Raw genomic sequence first — 14,806 nt, 5'->3', positions numbered from 1 at the left:
GTCCCCATACCCATTTCGAGTCCGGGGGATGCTCGTCCCCATTAGGGGCAGGAGCGGCTCCGTGCCCGCGCTCCTCCTGGTCCCCCCGGCCGCGATGGTGCCAGCGGGGCGCGGACAATGCCGCTTCAGAGGCACATCAAAGGCACGGGCTGCCCGCGGCTGGCACGGCGACAGGCCCGCCGCAGATGAAAGCCCCGGCCGCGCGGGCTCCCACCTCGGCCGCGGGGGCACGCTGTGCCTCTGCCCCACGGGGGACGGCGGGGCCGAGTGGGGGGACACAGCACCGCAGCACACAGGGGAGAGCTCTCCCGCCCCGTCCCGGTGTCCCCGCACGAATCCCCCCCACCAGCGACACGCGGGGGTCCAATCGCTCTGCTGACCGCAGTCGGCACCCACGCGGGAACTTGAGGCCGGAGTGGTGCTCGCCCCCGGCCGCACCGTGCCCCCTGCTCCCGGTGCCGGTGCCAACCCCATTAACCTAATTGGCGAGGCGCTCGGCCGCCCCGGGCGGCGGCGGCAGTGGGACCCCGGGGCCCGGGCAGATCCCAGCCCTGGCAGCGGACGAGGGGGGACGGTGCCCCCGGGGCCCCAATTGTCCGGTAATTGGCGCGGGCAGCCGAGCCCGGCCGGCAGCGCCGCGGGGCGGGGGAGCGGACATGGGTGGCGGCTGTACCGGAGCTCCCGGGGGTGCCCGGGGCTACATGAGCCGGTATCTGGTGTTGGCCACTGGGGGGTCGGGGACAGGGGGCGCGTGGGGACGCAGGGGCGGGTTTTGGGGTGCGAGAGGAGTGGGGCGAGTTCGGAGGACGCGAGTGGGGGGGACAGTGCCGGGTACCAGAGTGAGAAGACCCCGGAAGGGCCGAGGATGAGGGTTGGGGGTGTAGAGTGACTTGGGCTGGGGAGGAAGTCACTGTGGGGGTGTTGGGGTGGGGCTTGGGGGGGCGATGGAGGGGACCATTATGGGAGAGCATTTTGGGACAGGGGACAAGAGCGGGGGGCTGTGGGCGGGGCCACTAAAGGGGCGGGGCAGAGTGCACGGTGGGGCGGGCCTCGATGGTGGGCTAGCACGGGGCGGGGCCTATCGAGGGGCGCGGTCGGGTCGGGGGCGGGGCCTGAGCGGCGGGTCGTGGGCGGGGCCGTGTGTGGGGCGGGGCCCGGCGGGTCGGGACCGGGTCGCCGGGCGGGGCTGCCGGGGCGGGGGCCGGGGCCGGGACCGGACGCTTTTCGGGATCGGCGGGGCCCAGGCCGGGCTGGGCCGGGCCATGGCGAGCTCGGAGCGGAGCGCGCTGCTCACGTACCGCCTGTGCGGCGGCTCGGCCGAGGAGGAGCGGGGCCGGGAGCGCGGCCGGGCCGCCGCCGCCCCCCGCAAGCTGCCCACATTCCTGGGCGTTGTGGTGCCCACGCTGCTCTCCATGTTCAGCGTCGTCCTCTTCCTGCGCCTCGGTGAGTGCCGCCGCCCCCGGGGCAGCCCCCGCTCTCGGCCACGGCCCGGGGCCCCTCGAGAGTCACCAGCTCTGCCTGGTACCCCCAGCCCGGCCCCCGTCTAATCCCGGGGCCCCCGTCTCTGGAGCCCCGAGCCACCCAGTCCGGGTCGCCAGTGCCCTCCCAGTGCCCTCTCCTGGGCCTCCGTCTCTGCTGCAGTCCCAGTGCTCCGCTCCAGTGCGTACCCCAGTGCCCACAGTCTGGGGTCCCCGTGCCTTTCCCCTGCCTGCTCAGTTCCGGACCGGGCTGGGGTCCCGGTGCTGTGTGTCAGGTGGGGACCTGATCCCACTAGGCTGGGGGCTCGGGTCTCAGGACCCAGGGACAGGAACCTGCAGTACAGGAACCCAATTAGGACCTTAGGGACCTGCGTAAGGGACCCTAGTTCAAAACTCTGATGTTCCGGGAGTAGAATCCTGTGTCTTCCCCTAAACGGGATTCCAGTGCCTTCATGTCCACCTGTCCTCTAGTGCTGGGATCCCGCTGCTTCCCAGGCATCCTGCAGTAGCAGGCTCAAACACCCCAGTTCTCTCCCTGCATCCCATCCAGTGTCTCAAGGGCACAACCCTGGTGTCCCCGAGCAGATACTCAGCTTCCCCTCTGCGTGTGTGCAAAGGGCACGCATTGTTTCCCAGTCTGCTGCCAGTTTGATTATGAGTCTGTTACTGTGACCCCTGGGAGACGAAAGGGGCAGGATGGGCATGGGCTGGGGCAGCTGGCAGCCCTTTGCGGGGCCTGAAGGGGTAGGTGCCCCAGTATGGCCCGGGGCAGGCGGGGCGGGCAGTGTTTGCTCTGGTCCGGGAACGGGAAAAGCTTTTCCTCTTTCGCTTTCCGCCCACGGAAAACCCAGAGCGGGAGTTGGCTGCATGCCCAGGAGGCCCCGCCGGGCCATGGGGGCTTTGAGACCATTCCCCTGTCTGGGAGACCCCCGAGATGGGGGCACGGCGCTCCCCTGTCATCATTCACCCCTTTCTCACTCCCCTGCCTGGGGACTTCGTAGAGGCTCTGACTCCGCCAGCCCCACAGCGGGCACCGGCCTTTCCCTGCCTGACCTGGCCCCCCGCCCGGGGCTGTGTTACCCCGGGCACCGCGGGGCTGTAGGGGAGGTGTCGGGTGGAGGGGAAGGAAAGCTGCCAGGAAGAGGAACTTTCCCACTCTGGGGGGGCCAAGGCTCTCCCTGTCAGCTCCCCGCTTCCCCCACACCTCACATGCTCCCCCGATCTCCTGGGTTAGCAGCCCTTCCTTCTTAGGCCCACAGTGCTTTTGGGGCATCCCTTTATTTCCACCACACCCCCTTACATCTGGGACTCGGATGCCCTCCGGCTCTCTGGGACTGCAGCGGGTGTCCTCAAACCCAGCCTGTCGCCCCGAGGGCTCCTTGCGGTGCCTGTGCCCCGGTCACCCCCCCTTGCCTCTCCCGCGGGCACATCCGCGGCCTGGCCTGTGGCTGAGATAGGGCAGCGCCCACAGCCGTGGGCAGCCCCTTCCTGCCCGCAGTGTCGCCAGGCGGGATCGCTCCAGCCGGGATCGCTGCCGTCACCCCAGGGCAGGGCCGGGGGGGCTCTGGGCCCCTCTCTGCAGGAACACCCACCCGCCCCGGGAGTGGTGCCAGGGCTGGCAGGGACACCCGGACTGCTTCTACTTCCTGCTGTGCTGTAGGCAAGTGGGGCAGCAAGGGGATCCCTGTGGGGAGCTCCTGACTCCCCACTCTGGGGAGCAAGGGTAGCAGCAGGGCACGGGGGTCCCAGCAGCAGAGCCCCTTCCCTGTTTGTTTGGTTTTCGGGCACACCTGGGCCAGACACGGGTGGAAAATGGAGATACCCTGAGAGAGGGAGACACTGGTGTGTGCTGCTGGGGGTGGGAGGTAGAAGCATCCTCATCCTGGAAGGGAGTGGTCTGGCAGGTCCTAGGGGAAGGTGTGGGCACAGGGATGGGAGTGGCCACGTGCCTCAGTGGGGTGGGGTCTGTGTGGTGGCAGTACCTAGGGACTCTGTCCATGCTCAGCTAATGGGCACACTGGCCTCTCTCATCCTTGGCAGGGTTCGTGGTGGGTCATGCTGGGTTGTACCAGGCCCTGGCCATGTTTGCAGTGGCATATTTCATCATTGGCATGACAGTGCTATCTGTGTGTGCCATTGCCACCAACGGGGCACTGGACGCTGGAGGAGCCTACTGTATCCTTTGCTATGGGTGCTGCTGGGACAGGGCATGTGGGACAAAGCTGAGTGACTACCCAGTGGCCTTGGGGTGCCATGCTGAGGCTGGGACCCTGTTGGCCTGGGAGAGAGGGATGGGAGCAAATGACGGTGGTTTGTGCTGCTGACATCTTCCCTTGACTCGAGCAAGATATGATCAGCCGTGCGTTGGGCCCGGAGTTTGGGGGCAGCATCGGGATCATGTTTTTTCTGGCCAATGTGTGTGGCAGTGCCCTCTATGTGCTGGGGCTGGTGGAGGCAGTGGTGGACAGCTTTGGGATCCCGCCTGGTGAGTATTGCCCTGCGTGGTGGCAGGGGACAGCAGGTGTCCCTTACCTGAGCAGCCCTAGCACTGTGCCAGGCATGCAAAGCACCATGCCCAGCAGAGCCAGCATGGCTCACCCAGCCCTCTGGCCAGTAAGTTGATGCCCATCACGCCTGACACAATGCTAGTAGCTCTCAGCTCCCTGTGATGCCCCCTTCGAGCTTGGCTGATCCTGACTTGTCTCTGCCCAGGTCAAGAAGCGGGCACAGGTGTCCACGTCCTGCCCCAGAGCTACTGGTACGAGCTGCTCTATGGCACTGTGCTGCTGGCGCTCTGCCTCCTCGTGTGCCTTGTGGGTGCCTCCATCTACGCCAAGGCCACCTTCCTCATCTTCCTCATCGTTGCAGCTGTCTTGGGCACCATCCTTGTCAGCTTCTTCGCCACACGGCCCCTGAAGGTGCCCATCCGCCTGCCCAATGGCAATGGCACTGAGACTGATAACGGCTCCTTCACCGGCTTCTCTCTCAACACCCTGCGAGACAACCTGGGCGGTGAGGAGAGGCTTCTCCCGCCTGCCCGCCGTGCCCACTGGCACTGCCACATCACATGGGGCTTGCTCGAGGGTGGGGGCAGCTGGTGGGCACAAAGCAGGTGCTGTGGGATGGTTTCTCCTGTAGGTTGTGTGTGGGGACATGGAGGAGAGGGCCTGTGGTGGGGCTGTGCCACCCTGGACAGCCTGTCACAGCCCCTGTCTGTGTGTCCTGCAGGTAGGTATGATGTGGACTACACCACCGGGCAGATGATGAGCTTCAGCTCCGTTTTTGCAGTGATGTTCAATGGCTGCACTGGCATCATGGCAGGCTCCAACATGTCAGGTATGGACAGGAGGTGCCTGGCAGGGTGTCACCAGGAACAGGAACTGGGAGAGATCAGGGGTGTGCTGTGCCTGTGGGCACTAATGCTGCCTGCTCCTGCCCACAGGGGACCTGAAGCGCCCGAGCTATTCCATCCCACGGGGCACCATCTCTGCTGTGCTCTTCACCTACCTCGTCTACAATCTGCTGGCTTTTCTCATGTGTGCCACCTGCAACAGGTATGGCCACCTCTCTGCATGCCAGGGTGTGCCTGGTGTCAGGGCATGCTGGCCTGGGCTGAAGCAGATGCCAGTGTGTCTGTGTCCCTCTCCAGGACCCTCCTGCAGAAAGACTATGGCTTCTTGCGTGACATCAGTATCTTCCCACCACTGGTCACTGTGGGCATCTATGCTGCTACTCTCTCTGCAGCCATGAGCAACCTCATCGGGGCATCCCGCATCCTGTACGCTCTGGCTCGGGATGATCTCTTTGGTGAGTGCCCAGAATGCCCTGGCACTCGTGGAGCCCCCTCAGCAGGTTGTCCCTGCTAGGGACCAGCCCTGACACCAGGGAACTCCCTTCTTGGTGTGGAGGTGATGGTTTGTGGGTTGTTGCGTGCCCGTTTGGGTCACCTGCATGTCCTGGAATTTGCCCCCGCCCCGGCACTCAGGGTGGGGATGGGGCTCCTGGCAGGTGGTTGAACCTGTGGCTGCCTACTGGAGCATCCCAGCCCAGCCTCCCTGCTCTGCCTTGCAGGCCAGGCACTGGCGCTGGCCAAGAAGACATCTGCCAGTGGGAACCCAGTGATGGCAGTGATCCTCTCCTGGCTGGTGGTGCAGGTGAGTTTGTCAGCCATGCTTCTTTCCTGGCCTCACTGGGTGAAGGTTGGTTGTCACCTGGGCTGGGTGTTGTGGAGCCTGGCATGTCCCTCTGCCCTGTGGAATTCCTCTCCCAGCCCCCCCCTGCCCTGGGTGTCCTACTGAAGTTGTGCCCTTCCTTCCCTGAGGTGGGAGGTATCCCATAAATTAAGGATAAATCACAAAAAGGGAAAGGGATTCCTGTCTGTACCCTTACTCATCATACCCCTGGGATACACCCCAGGTGGACAGGGGTGGCTTGGGCGCATGTCTGACGTGCCATCCCAGGGCATGCATTCACCCTGTGCTCTCTTCAGGTTGTGCTCTTTTCTGGGAAGCTCAACACCATCGCAAGTGTCGTGACAATCTTCTTCCTCCTGGTTTATGCCACTGTCAACCTGGCCTGCCTGGCACTGGAATGGGCCTCGGCCCCCAACTTCAGGTACCCACTGCCACAGGGGAGAGAGGCTGTGCTGAGATGCTTGGCAGGCACCCATCCCTCCATTCTTCTATCTGTGATTCCCCTGCCACTCCTGTGCCTGAGATTTATGATGAGATGGTGGGCAGAGATGCTGAAAGCTCCTCTCCTGGGCATTAGAGGGACCAAGACACCCCTATCCCTGGGGAGAGAGAAGGGGACAGGTCGTAGAATGGCACTGGCTTGGCACGGTTCTCGTGCACTGGCACTGCTTTGCTGAGTGGGTATGGATAAATCCAGCACCATGGGTACCACCCGCCCCCTCCCCTCAGGCTTCCAGAGGTAATTTATAGCCTGGGCCCGGCCGGCATCCCCCGGGCTGTTTGCCAAGCAGTGATGGAGCCCACTTTCCATTAGCGCTAATTAAACTAATGGAGAAGGGGGAGGGAGGAAGGAGGATTCTGGGTGGGAGGAGGAGAAAATATCTTCCAGGAAGAAGGAGTATGTGTAGCAGGCAGGCCCAGCCTGTGGTACAAGGTGTGGGCTACTCTGGTGTGAGGCTGAGCAATCGTAGGGCTGCCCAAATCTGGGGTGCAGGGAATGGCTGGGGGAGCCTGATCTCCCTCCTGGGTGATGCCCACTGCCCTCAGTGCAGGCTGCTGACTCCACAGCACGGAGAGTCCCCCAGGTGGGCAGAGGTGCTGCACAAGTAGGGCTGGGGGGCACTGCCTGGGAGTCCCCCAGAGGCCCCATTCCCAAAGGAGAGCTGATGCCTGTGCCAGGCTGTGGCTTGGCCCCCATCTGCCCTGCCCAGCTGCTTCCTTGACTTGGCATGGAATGGGGCAGGATCAGTGCCTGGGGGGAGCTTGCTGGGATGGGTAGCAACAGGCTCCTCACCCACCCCACATCTGGTTCCTCCCCCCTCCCCTCACTGAGGTCTGCATCAAGCACAGCGGAAAAGGATTTTAATTACCTTTCAGGAAAAACAGCAATTAGAGAAAATAACAGCTTCTCGCCTCCCCGCCTCTGCCTCCCTGCACCAGAATGAGCGGGCACCATGGCTGGCAGCGCTGCCATGCACTGCCCATTACTACCTGGGTGTTCCAGAACAGTGCCAGCCCCATGGCCATCATTGCCCTGTCTGCCCAGGGCTGGCACTAACAGGCTGCCCACTGCCCCGGGAGATACCATCTCCCCTCCATAACTTCTCCTCCAGGCACATGGGGTGCCTGACATGCCCTGGGCTGGCACAGCAGAATCACTGGGGGTGGGTGGCGTGGCCATTTGGCACAGCTGCCCTTGCTGTGCTCTCCCCACAGGCAGCATGGGCACCACATGATAGCAGGTGTCCCCTCCTCCCTGCTGCAGGCCCACTTTCCGGTACTTCACCTGGCACACGTGCCTGCTGGGCATCGCAGGCTGCTGTGTCATGATGTTCCTCATCAGCCCTCTGTCGGCCTCAGCAAGCCTGGGCTTCCTCCTCCTCCTCCTCCTTGCCCTTCACTACCTCTCACCCAGCAGCACCTGGGGCTACATCAGCCAGGCCCTCATCTTTCATCAGGTAAGTGCTGTCCTCCTGTTGTCCCCTTATGGGGTGGAAAGCTGGTGTCCCTGTGGCAGCTCGGCTATGTCCTGGGAAGCATGTCCTCAGGACTGGCATCCCCAGGGAGTGGATTGGTGAAACAAAAAGGGTTCCTCGTCTGTTTCCCTCCCTCCGTCCTGCAGGTGCGGAAGTACCTGCTGATGCTGGATGTGCGGAAGGACCATGTCAAGTTCTGGCGCCCACAGATGCTGCTGATGGTGCAGAACCCGCGAAGCAGTGCCCGCCTCATCGACTTTGTCAATGACCTCAAGAAGAGCGGCCTCTACGTCCTGGGCCATGTGGAGCTGCAGGACTTGGGTGAGGATCTGCACTGTCTCCCGTGCTAATGGCCTCTGCACTATGCTGTGGTGCCAGAGGACTCCTGGGCTTCTTGGGTTGACCCTGCTGACCAGTTGATGGCTGGGGAATGTCAGCATCTTAGGCACATGTGTGGCACGTTGTGCTTGGCTGCTATGGGGACATCAGTGAGTTGTGTCTGTCCCATGCCTCCTGTGCACACACACTTACATATGCGTGTGCACGAGTGTCCATCCCTGTACGTGCACGTGGGGCTCCTGCGTGTGTCAGTGTTGGCGTGCACATGAGGCATGTGCCAGCCAGGTTAGCACCTGTACACGCCCAGCACACACGTGGGCACACACTTGCACAGCCTGGCACACGTGTGTCCCTGTGTCCACCCTCACCTCATGCCTGCTGCTGTGTGTCCAGGTGTCTGGGGTGTGTTTGCACTCTCATGTGTGTTGATGTGCACACGTGTGCTCTCCCTGGCACATGACATGGCTGATGCACAGGCTCTGTTCCCCCTTCCCTGCTGTTGCTGTGGTGACTAATGGCCTGAAATTGGGGAGTGGGGATGGGGCTGCCTGGGGTTTCTTATACATTTATGTACAATTTTATATCTCTCTCTGTAAGCACCTCTCCATCTCACAGGTGCTGGGGTGGGCACAGGGTTTTGCAGCAGGGGTGGACACCAGGGTTAGCCCCAGTATGGGATATCTGTCCCACTGATGCTGGTTTTGTTCCCCACCCAGACATGCTGCCCTCGGACCCACTGCAGCCCCAGCAGGACTCATGGCTCAGCTTGGTGGACAAACTGAATGTGAAGGCCTTTGTCAGCCTCACCCTTGCACCCTCAGTACGGCACGGTGTCCGGCAGCTCCTCTTCACTTCTGGCCTTGGTAAGTGGTGCCTGGTCTGGACATGGGTGAGGGTCCATCCTGCTGTCCCTGTGGGTTGAGAAGTGCCAAGGGGTTTGGAGGCACCTGAATGGTCGATGCCAAGCCAAATTTGCTCTTGGAAGCATCTGGGATGAGCTGTTGGCAGTTTGGGGTTTGGAAGCATCGCTGTTGGCAGTGTTGAGGGGCTTGAAGATACCTGGATGAGATATGCCACAGTGTTTGGAAGCACCTAGTATGGGCAGTCCCAAAGCCAAGTGGAAGACTTATTGAGTGGGCAGTGCAAAAATGGAGTCAGGTCTTGGAGCTATCTAGGTTTGATCCTGAGGGGTGTGAAATTGGCAGGGTGAGCAATGCCAAAGTCAAGCTGTGGCTTGTTGACACCTGCAGTGCCAGGAGGGCTGGTGGAGCCCTCTGCCTCTGCTCAGCTGGGCTGGCACGGTCTCTCTGGCAGGCGGGATGCGCCCCAACACCCTGGTGCTGGGTTTCTACGACGACGAGGCACCGCAGGACGGTCTGGCCCGGCACCCTGCCTTCACCAGTGCTCGTGAGGAGGTTCCCCTGGGCTTCCCCCCGCTGCGGGCAGCCGCCACTCCCAAACTGCTGTCAGCCCGGGAGTACGTGGGCATTGTGGCTGATGCCCTGAAGATGCTTCGCAATGTCCTGCTGGCCCGGCAGCTGGAGAGCCTGGACAAGGCCTGGGAGCTGCGGCGGGCCGCCAGCCCCCCGCCCACCATCCACGTCTGGCCCGTCAACCTGCTGCGGCCCTGACAGCGCCCGCTACGCCGACACCTGCAGCCTGTTCCTGCTGCAGATGGCCTGCGTCCTCAACATGGCGCGGGCCTGGCGCCGGGCCCGCCTGCGCCTCTTCCTCTGCGTGGAGGCAGGCACCATGCCCCATGCCCAGGAGGAGAAGCTGCGCCAGCTCCTCAAGGACCTGCGCATCCAGGCCCAGATCCAGCTGGTGCCCTGGGATGCCATCACCCACCTGCACTGGCAAACCTGCCAGGGACCCTCAGGAGGGCCAGCGGAGGAGGAGGAAGAGGAGGAAGGGGTTGTGAACTTCCCGAGCAACACCACCCAAGTGTCAGATGAGTACGTGCGTGCTGCCAACAAACTGGTCCTGGAGCAGAGCCCCGCGCCGGCCGTGCGCTTCCTGTACTTGCCGCGGCCGCCAGCCGACACCAGCCTCTATCCACTCTACCTGCACCAGCTGGAGCTGCTCACCCGCGGGCTGGGCCCCACCGTGCTGGTGCACGGGGTGAGTGCCGTCACCAGCACCCAGCTCTAGGTGACCCCCAGGTCCCCCTTGCTCCCTGCACACTCCTTTGCCCAGTGCCTTTAGCAGCCTGAGCCTGAGGATGGCCTCAGTGTCTTCATCCTGGAGGGCAAAGAGGGTACCCCACAGTGAGAGGTGGGTGGAGGGAGGGGGTTTAATTTTCGGGGATGTCTCCTGCAGAGGATTAAAGCTGCCCTGGCAGGATCCCAGAACAGCTCTGGGGCTGGATGGGCAGCACGGTGCATTCACGGTGCCTTTTCTTTAGAGTAGGGCATGGCAGGGTCCTGGGGGGGGGGGGCAAGCACTGGGTGCCCCAGTTGTCTGCTGGGAGCCCCTTAGCTGCACCCTGCAACCCCCTCTGTAGTTCCTCCCCTGCCGCAGCCCCCATCCTCTCCTCCACCAGCTCCTCCGGGCACCCAGCCAGCAGCGGGGATTGATTAAAGGCAGCCTCGACCTTGGTGCCCCAGCTCCCCGCCATCCTCCTGCCTTTCATTAGGAAAAATTAAATGGGAAAGGGTGGGGGAGGGGAGCCTGGAGGCCTGGGCTCCCTGTGTGTGACTGGATGGGTGGGGGAAGCAATCGGGTGCTGGCCCTAATGGCTGCAGTGTATGGCATCCTGGATCTTGCTCTGTACACCCAGTGCTGTTAGATGGGGGATATCCAGATGCTTTAATCTGTAGTCCCCCCACCCCTATGGCTGCTGATCCCCTGGTGCTGGCAGAAAATGGGGAAATTATTTGTGGTGGGGTCCTTACCCATACACCTGGGTCTCCTGACCTGTTTTTTGGGGCATTTTTATTTCCCCACACGCATCATGACCTGCAGGGGGAAGCTGGTCTTGCCCCCTGCCCTCCCTTATTGATTAGAGGAGGGCAGGAAATTGCCTGGGTGCTGGACGATAAATCCATCGGGTGCCTGGTGGGTGGGCAGTGTGCCCAGTGCTGTCTGATGGATTGCTTCCTATTAGCCCCAGCACGGGGGGCTGCTCCCAGCCAGGCTGGGCTCCAGCAGGGGTGACAAGTGTGGCACTGCTGCCTGTGCCTGCTCTCACCAAACTTGGCACTGCTGTCTGGCAGCTCTGGTCAGGCAGAGGGCTGGCAAAACCCAGGTGGTTGGGTGCAGCTGGGAGGAAAAATGGTGGAGACCCACATTTTGCAGTGGATTGTGCCCTGGATGGGGAGGAGGGGGCTGGGGCTGGCTTTGCTCCCTGCTGCAGGAGCTGGGTGCCCTGGGGTGAGCAACACGTATCCCACGGGATTTATTTACAAACAGTCGGAAGCTGGCACAGGGCAGCCTGGCACCAGCGGGACCCAGAGGCCTATAATGTTAATTATCACCACGTAATTAAAAGCCCATAAAAAGCCTCACACTTCATTAAATTAAAGCTTCCCCTCACTGTGCCCATGGGCTCCAGCAGAGTTAACCTTGGCCATGCCAGGCACCAGCACCTCTGCAGGCAGTGTCCCAGGGCTTGGGGTGCATGGGAACCCAGGCACAGGACCATGCAGCCCCCACAGCATTGCAGGGAGTGCAGCATTGCCCATGCATGAGCGCTCTGCAACACCATTCGTGTCACATCTGGGCCACACGTGCCTGGGCACATCCAGGGCTGCTGTCCCAGTCAGAGATGCCCACGCAGGGGCATGGACATGTGTGCCCATGGCACCGCTGCAGACACACTGTCACACACCCCGTGGCACAGGCAGGGGCTGACACGGGCACGCACAGGCACAGCCAGGTGTGTCCGTGCAGCATCACGGCCGCTGCAGAGGCAGCACCGCGCGCCCGCGCCGCGGCTCCGGCAAACCAGCTCCGGCACACACCGCCCACACGGCACACACCTACACAAACAGCAGTTTTCCTCTTTCCCAACAGCCAGAGGTGCAGACAAACAGCCACACTCACACCCCTGCATCTCCTCCAGACTCCCACTCATTGCTGTCTGTGCCCAGAGGGGATGGACTGTGCAGAGAGGACCCTTCTGTGCCTGCCCCCTCTGTGCCTTGATTTCCCCGAGCGCTGGGCTGTGCTGGGGTAGAGCCCGGAGAATGGGGGACCCCCAAACCCTCCTGGTGCTCTGCATCAGGGGTGCAATGCCAAGGTCTGGGGGATACAAAGTGGGGAGGGGACCCACCAACACACAAGCAGGGACATGTGTGTGTATGTGTGTAGATGTTCAGGCAGGGATATGCATTAACAAGGAAAGAGTGTGTGTGTGTGTACACATGGGAGGGGGTGCTGTGCTGGGGGCTGTGCACGTGCACAAGGGCTGTCTGTATTTGCACACACGTTGGTGTGAGTGTATATACCCACCCCTAGGTGTGACACCCTGATGTGCACACAGGGCTCCAGGAGGGGGGAGCCACGGGAGCACACACCCTTGTGCACTCGGGGTGTGCAAACTGGCCCATGCATCCGCCCAGAACCCCAGGACTCTGCTGCCAAATGGGGCTGTGGGCAGGGCTCTGGGGGTGGGTGCCCATGCCCCGGCCCTGTGGGGGTGGGCAGCCAACAGGGCCTCGGCTATTTCTTGGAAATTTTGCAGCATTCATTTCAGTGCAAATAAAAGCTGTCATTGCCAGAGAAATGATACTGATCGGGGTCTGAAAAGACAGCAAATTACCCGCCTGAAAATGCACCGCTGGAAAAAAATGCATATTAAACACACAAAAAGGCACTTTGCCATCAGCCGCGCTTCCCCCGCCGCTCCAGAATAACCACACTTTACATAATTCTCCCTCTCCACCTCCGAATTAATTTCGCAGGCAGAGGCAGAGGCAACCCTCTGACAATAGCGGAGGGGAGATGCGGTGGCTGCGGGGGGAGTGGGCCTGGGGGCTGCGGGGGGTGCCGTGCTCTGATCTGGGGGCACGGCACTAAAGGGATGCTACGTTTGGAGATGGGGGAAACCGAAGGGTTTTGGGGAGGGTGAGGGGCGGCGACGACAACTGAGGGGTTTGGGAAAGGTGAGTCCACGGGTGAGGGTTGTGGGTAATGGTTGAATGCACCCAGCTGTGGGGCGGAGCGCTCCCGTACTCCCGCCTTGGGTGCTGGGGATGGGCCTCCTTGGGGTGGGACTTGTGGGGTGATGCCCACCCCAAACAGGCAAGTCTTGGGCCAGGTGTTTCCTATAAGGGACAGCCCCTCACTGGTGCAAACGTCCGCCAGCATGTGGGTGCACCAAAATGCCGTGTTGCCCACCCAGGCTGACACTCCCAAACTAGCAGCCCTCTAAGAAACCCCCGGGAACCTGCCCTGTTTTATTAGGCGTGAAGGCACCATGCCCTGCACCCCAGCACTGCCGAGGGAGCACAGCGGGTGGAGCTGGGGTCTGGAGGTGATGGTGGGGGGGTTCATCTGGCTGGGTGCTCAGCGCTGAGGGGCTGACAGAGGTGAGAGCGGATGGCGGAGGTTGGCACCGCGCTGCTTTGCATTTTCAATGACAGACCCATGCCGGGTGCTCGGGAGAGTGGAAAAATCTTATTTGTCACCTGCTGGCGATGCGCGGAGGCTCCCGCGCCGCGGCTAATCTTGGGGAAAATGAGGATGCCGGCGGGGTGGCCCGCGGGATGGGCAGGGCGGAGCGGGGCTGGCGGGCTGGGTGATGATGAGCGCCGGGCCACGGGATGCTCACAGCCACCTGGTGATCTCTGGGTGTGTTGGCCCCACGGCACGGATCCTGCTGTTGGGTGTGCATGGGCTGGGCAGAGCTTGGGTATCCAGAAGCAAGTGCCCTGTGCCCCAGCCCAGTCTGCAAAGGGGTAAACTCTTTTCTTCCATTCCAGCTCCAGCAGCAGCTGCTTGCCTCGCAGTACCAGTTCCACAGGTTGGCACTGCCTGCGCATCCTCTCAGGGCACTCAGCGGACCTTTTTTGGGAAAGTCAGCATTAGGAAGAGGGTGCAGGCACTGCCTGATGCCCCATGTTTACCCACAGATGCCCATCCCACACCTGCTGTACTGTGGCTTTTTGAGATGCCAACACCTGCGGGACACCGCAGCACTCTGCGGCCAGCTCAGATTTATCCATTATTTTATATCCACACGCCTTTAATTTTTACAGCCCTGTTGGAGCAATACCCAGGGCTGTTAATAACACCAGGCCCTCCCCACCCCCCACGTGCATCCATCATGCTCCAACCAAGGTACCAAGTGCATCTCAGGGTAAGTGCAGGCATGGGGAGTCCCATGCTCCTATCTTCCAGCCAGCACCCTCATGAGCAGCAGGGTGGATTCCCTGTGCCCAGCCTGACTGGGTGCCCTGGGTGCATCCCACTGGGGTTGGTGATACCTGGCTGCCTAGGATGCCTGAGGTGTCTCTCTCATGGGATTCATGAGTCTCTCTGCTTTAGTGTGAGCCCCATGAAAGCTGAGCTGCAACACCTGAGCTTGTGTTTAGTGTGCCAGGTACACGTGGATGGCAGTGAGTGCTTGAGAGTGTGTGTGAAGGCACAGAGTGTGTCTGTGCTGGTGCATGTCAGTGTGTGTGGGTGTACACGATGTACGTGTGTGCCACTGCCTGTGCAGGGGATGCTGGGTCTGGCTGCTGCAGAAGGCACCGTGCCCAGGCCATGCCCAGCACCCCAGCACAGAAAGAGCAGCCTCAGCAGCCCCAGGCACCAAGAGCTGTGCCTGGGGCCAGCCCACAGTACCCACAGGACAAGGGAGCAGGTCCCACATCAC

At 62.0% G+C, this 14,806-nt stretch overlaps 1 protein-coding gene across 1 annotated transcript; it reads left to right on the top strand.

The window, feature by feature from the left end:
• Positions 1 to 1,229: 1,229 nt before the first annotated feature.
• On the top strand, positions 1,230 to 12,728 carry SLC12A9 (solute carrier family 12 member 9). The gene is given in 14 exon segments (XM_036389154.2): positions 1,230 to 1,443; positions 3,519 to 3,653; positions 3,826 to 3,963; positions 4,191 to 4,490; positions 4,707 to 4,814; positions 4,921 to 5,032; positions 5,128 to 5,285; positions 5,550 to 5,632; positions 5,968 to 6,092; positions 7,437 to 7,629; positions 7,794 to 7,968; positions 8,703 to 8,849; positions 9,301 to 9,611; positions 9,613 to 12,728. Coding segments are annotated over 14 exon segments (2,691 nt in total). The 5' UTR covers positions 1,230 to 1,262; the 3' UTR covers positions 10,138 to 12,728.
• The last annotated feature ends 2,078 nt before the right edge of the window (positions 12,729 to 14,806 follow it).

This window comes from Molothrus ater, chromosome 10 (assembly GCF_012460135.2).
Source record: "Molothrus ater isolate BHLD 08-10-18 breed brown headed cowbird chromosome 10, BPBGC_Mater_1.1, whole genome shotgun sequence".
NCBI classification, from domain to species: Eukaryota; Metazoa; Chordata; class Aves; order Passeriformes; family Icteridae; genus Molothrus; species Molothrus ater.
Note: the sequence above shows the minus strand (reverse complement) of the source record. Positions and strands in the feature narration are given on the sequence as shown.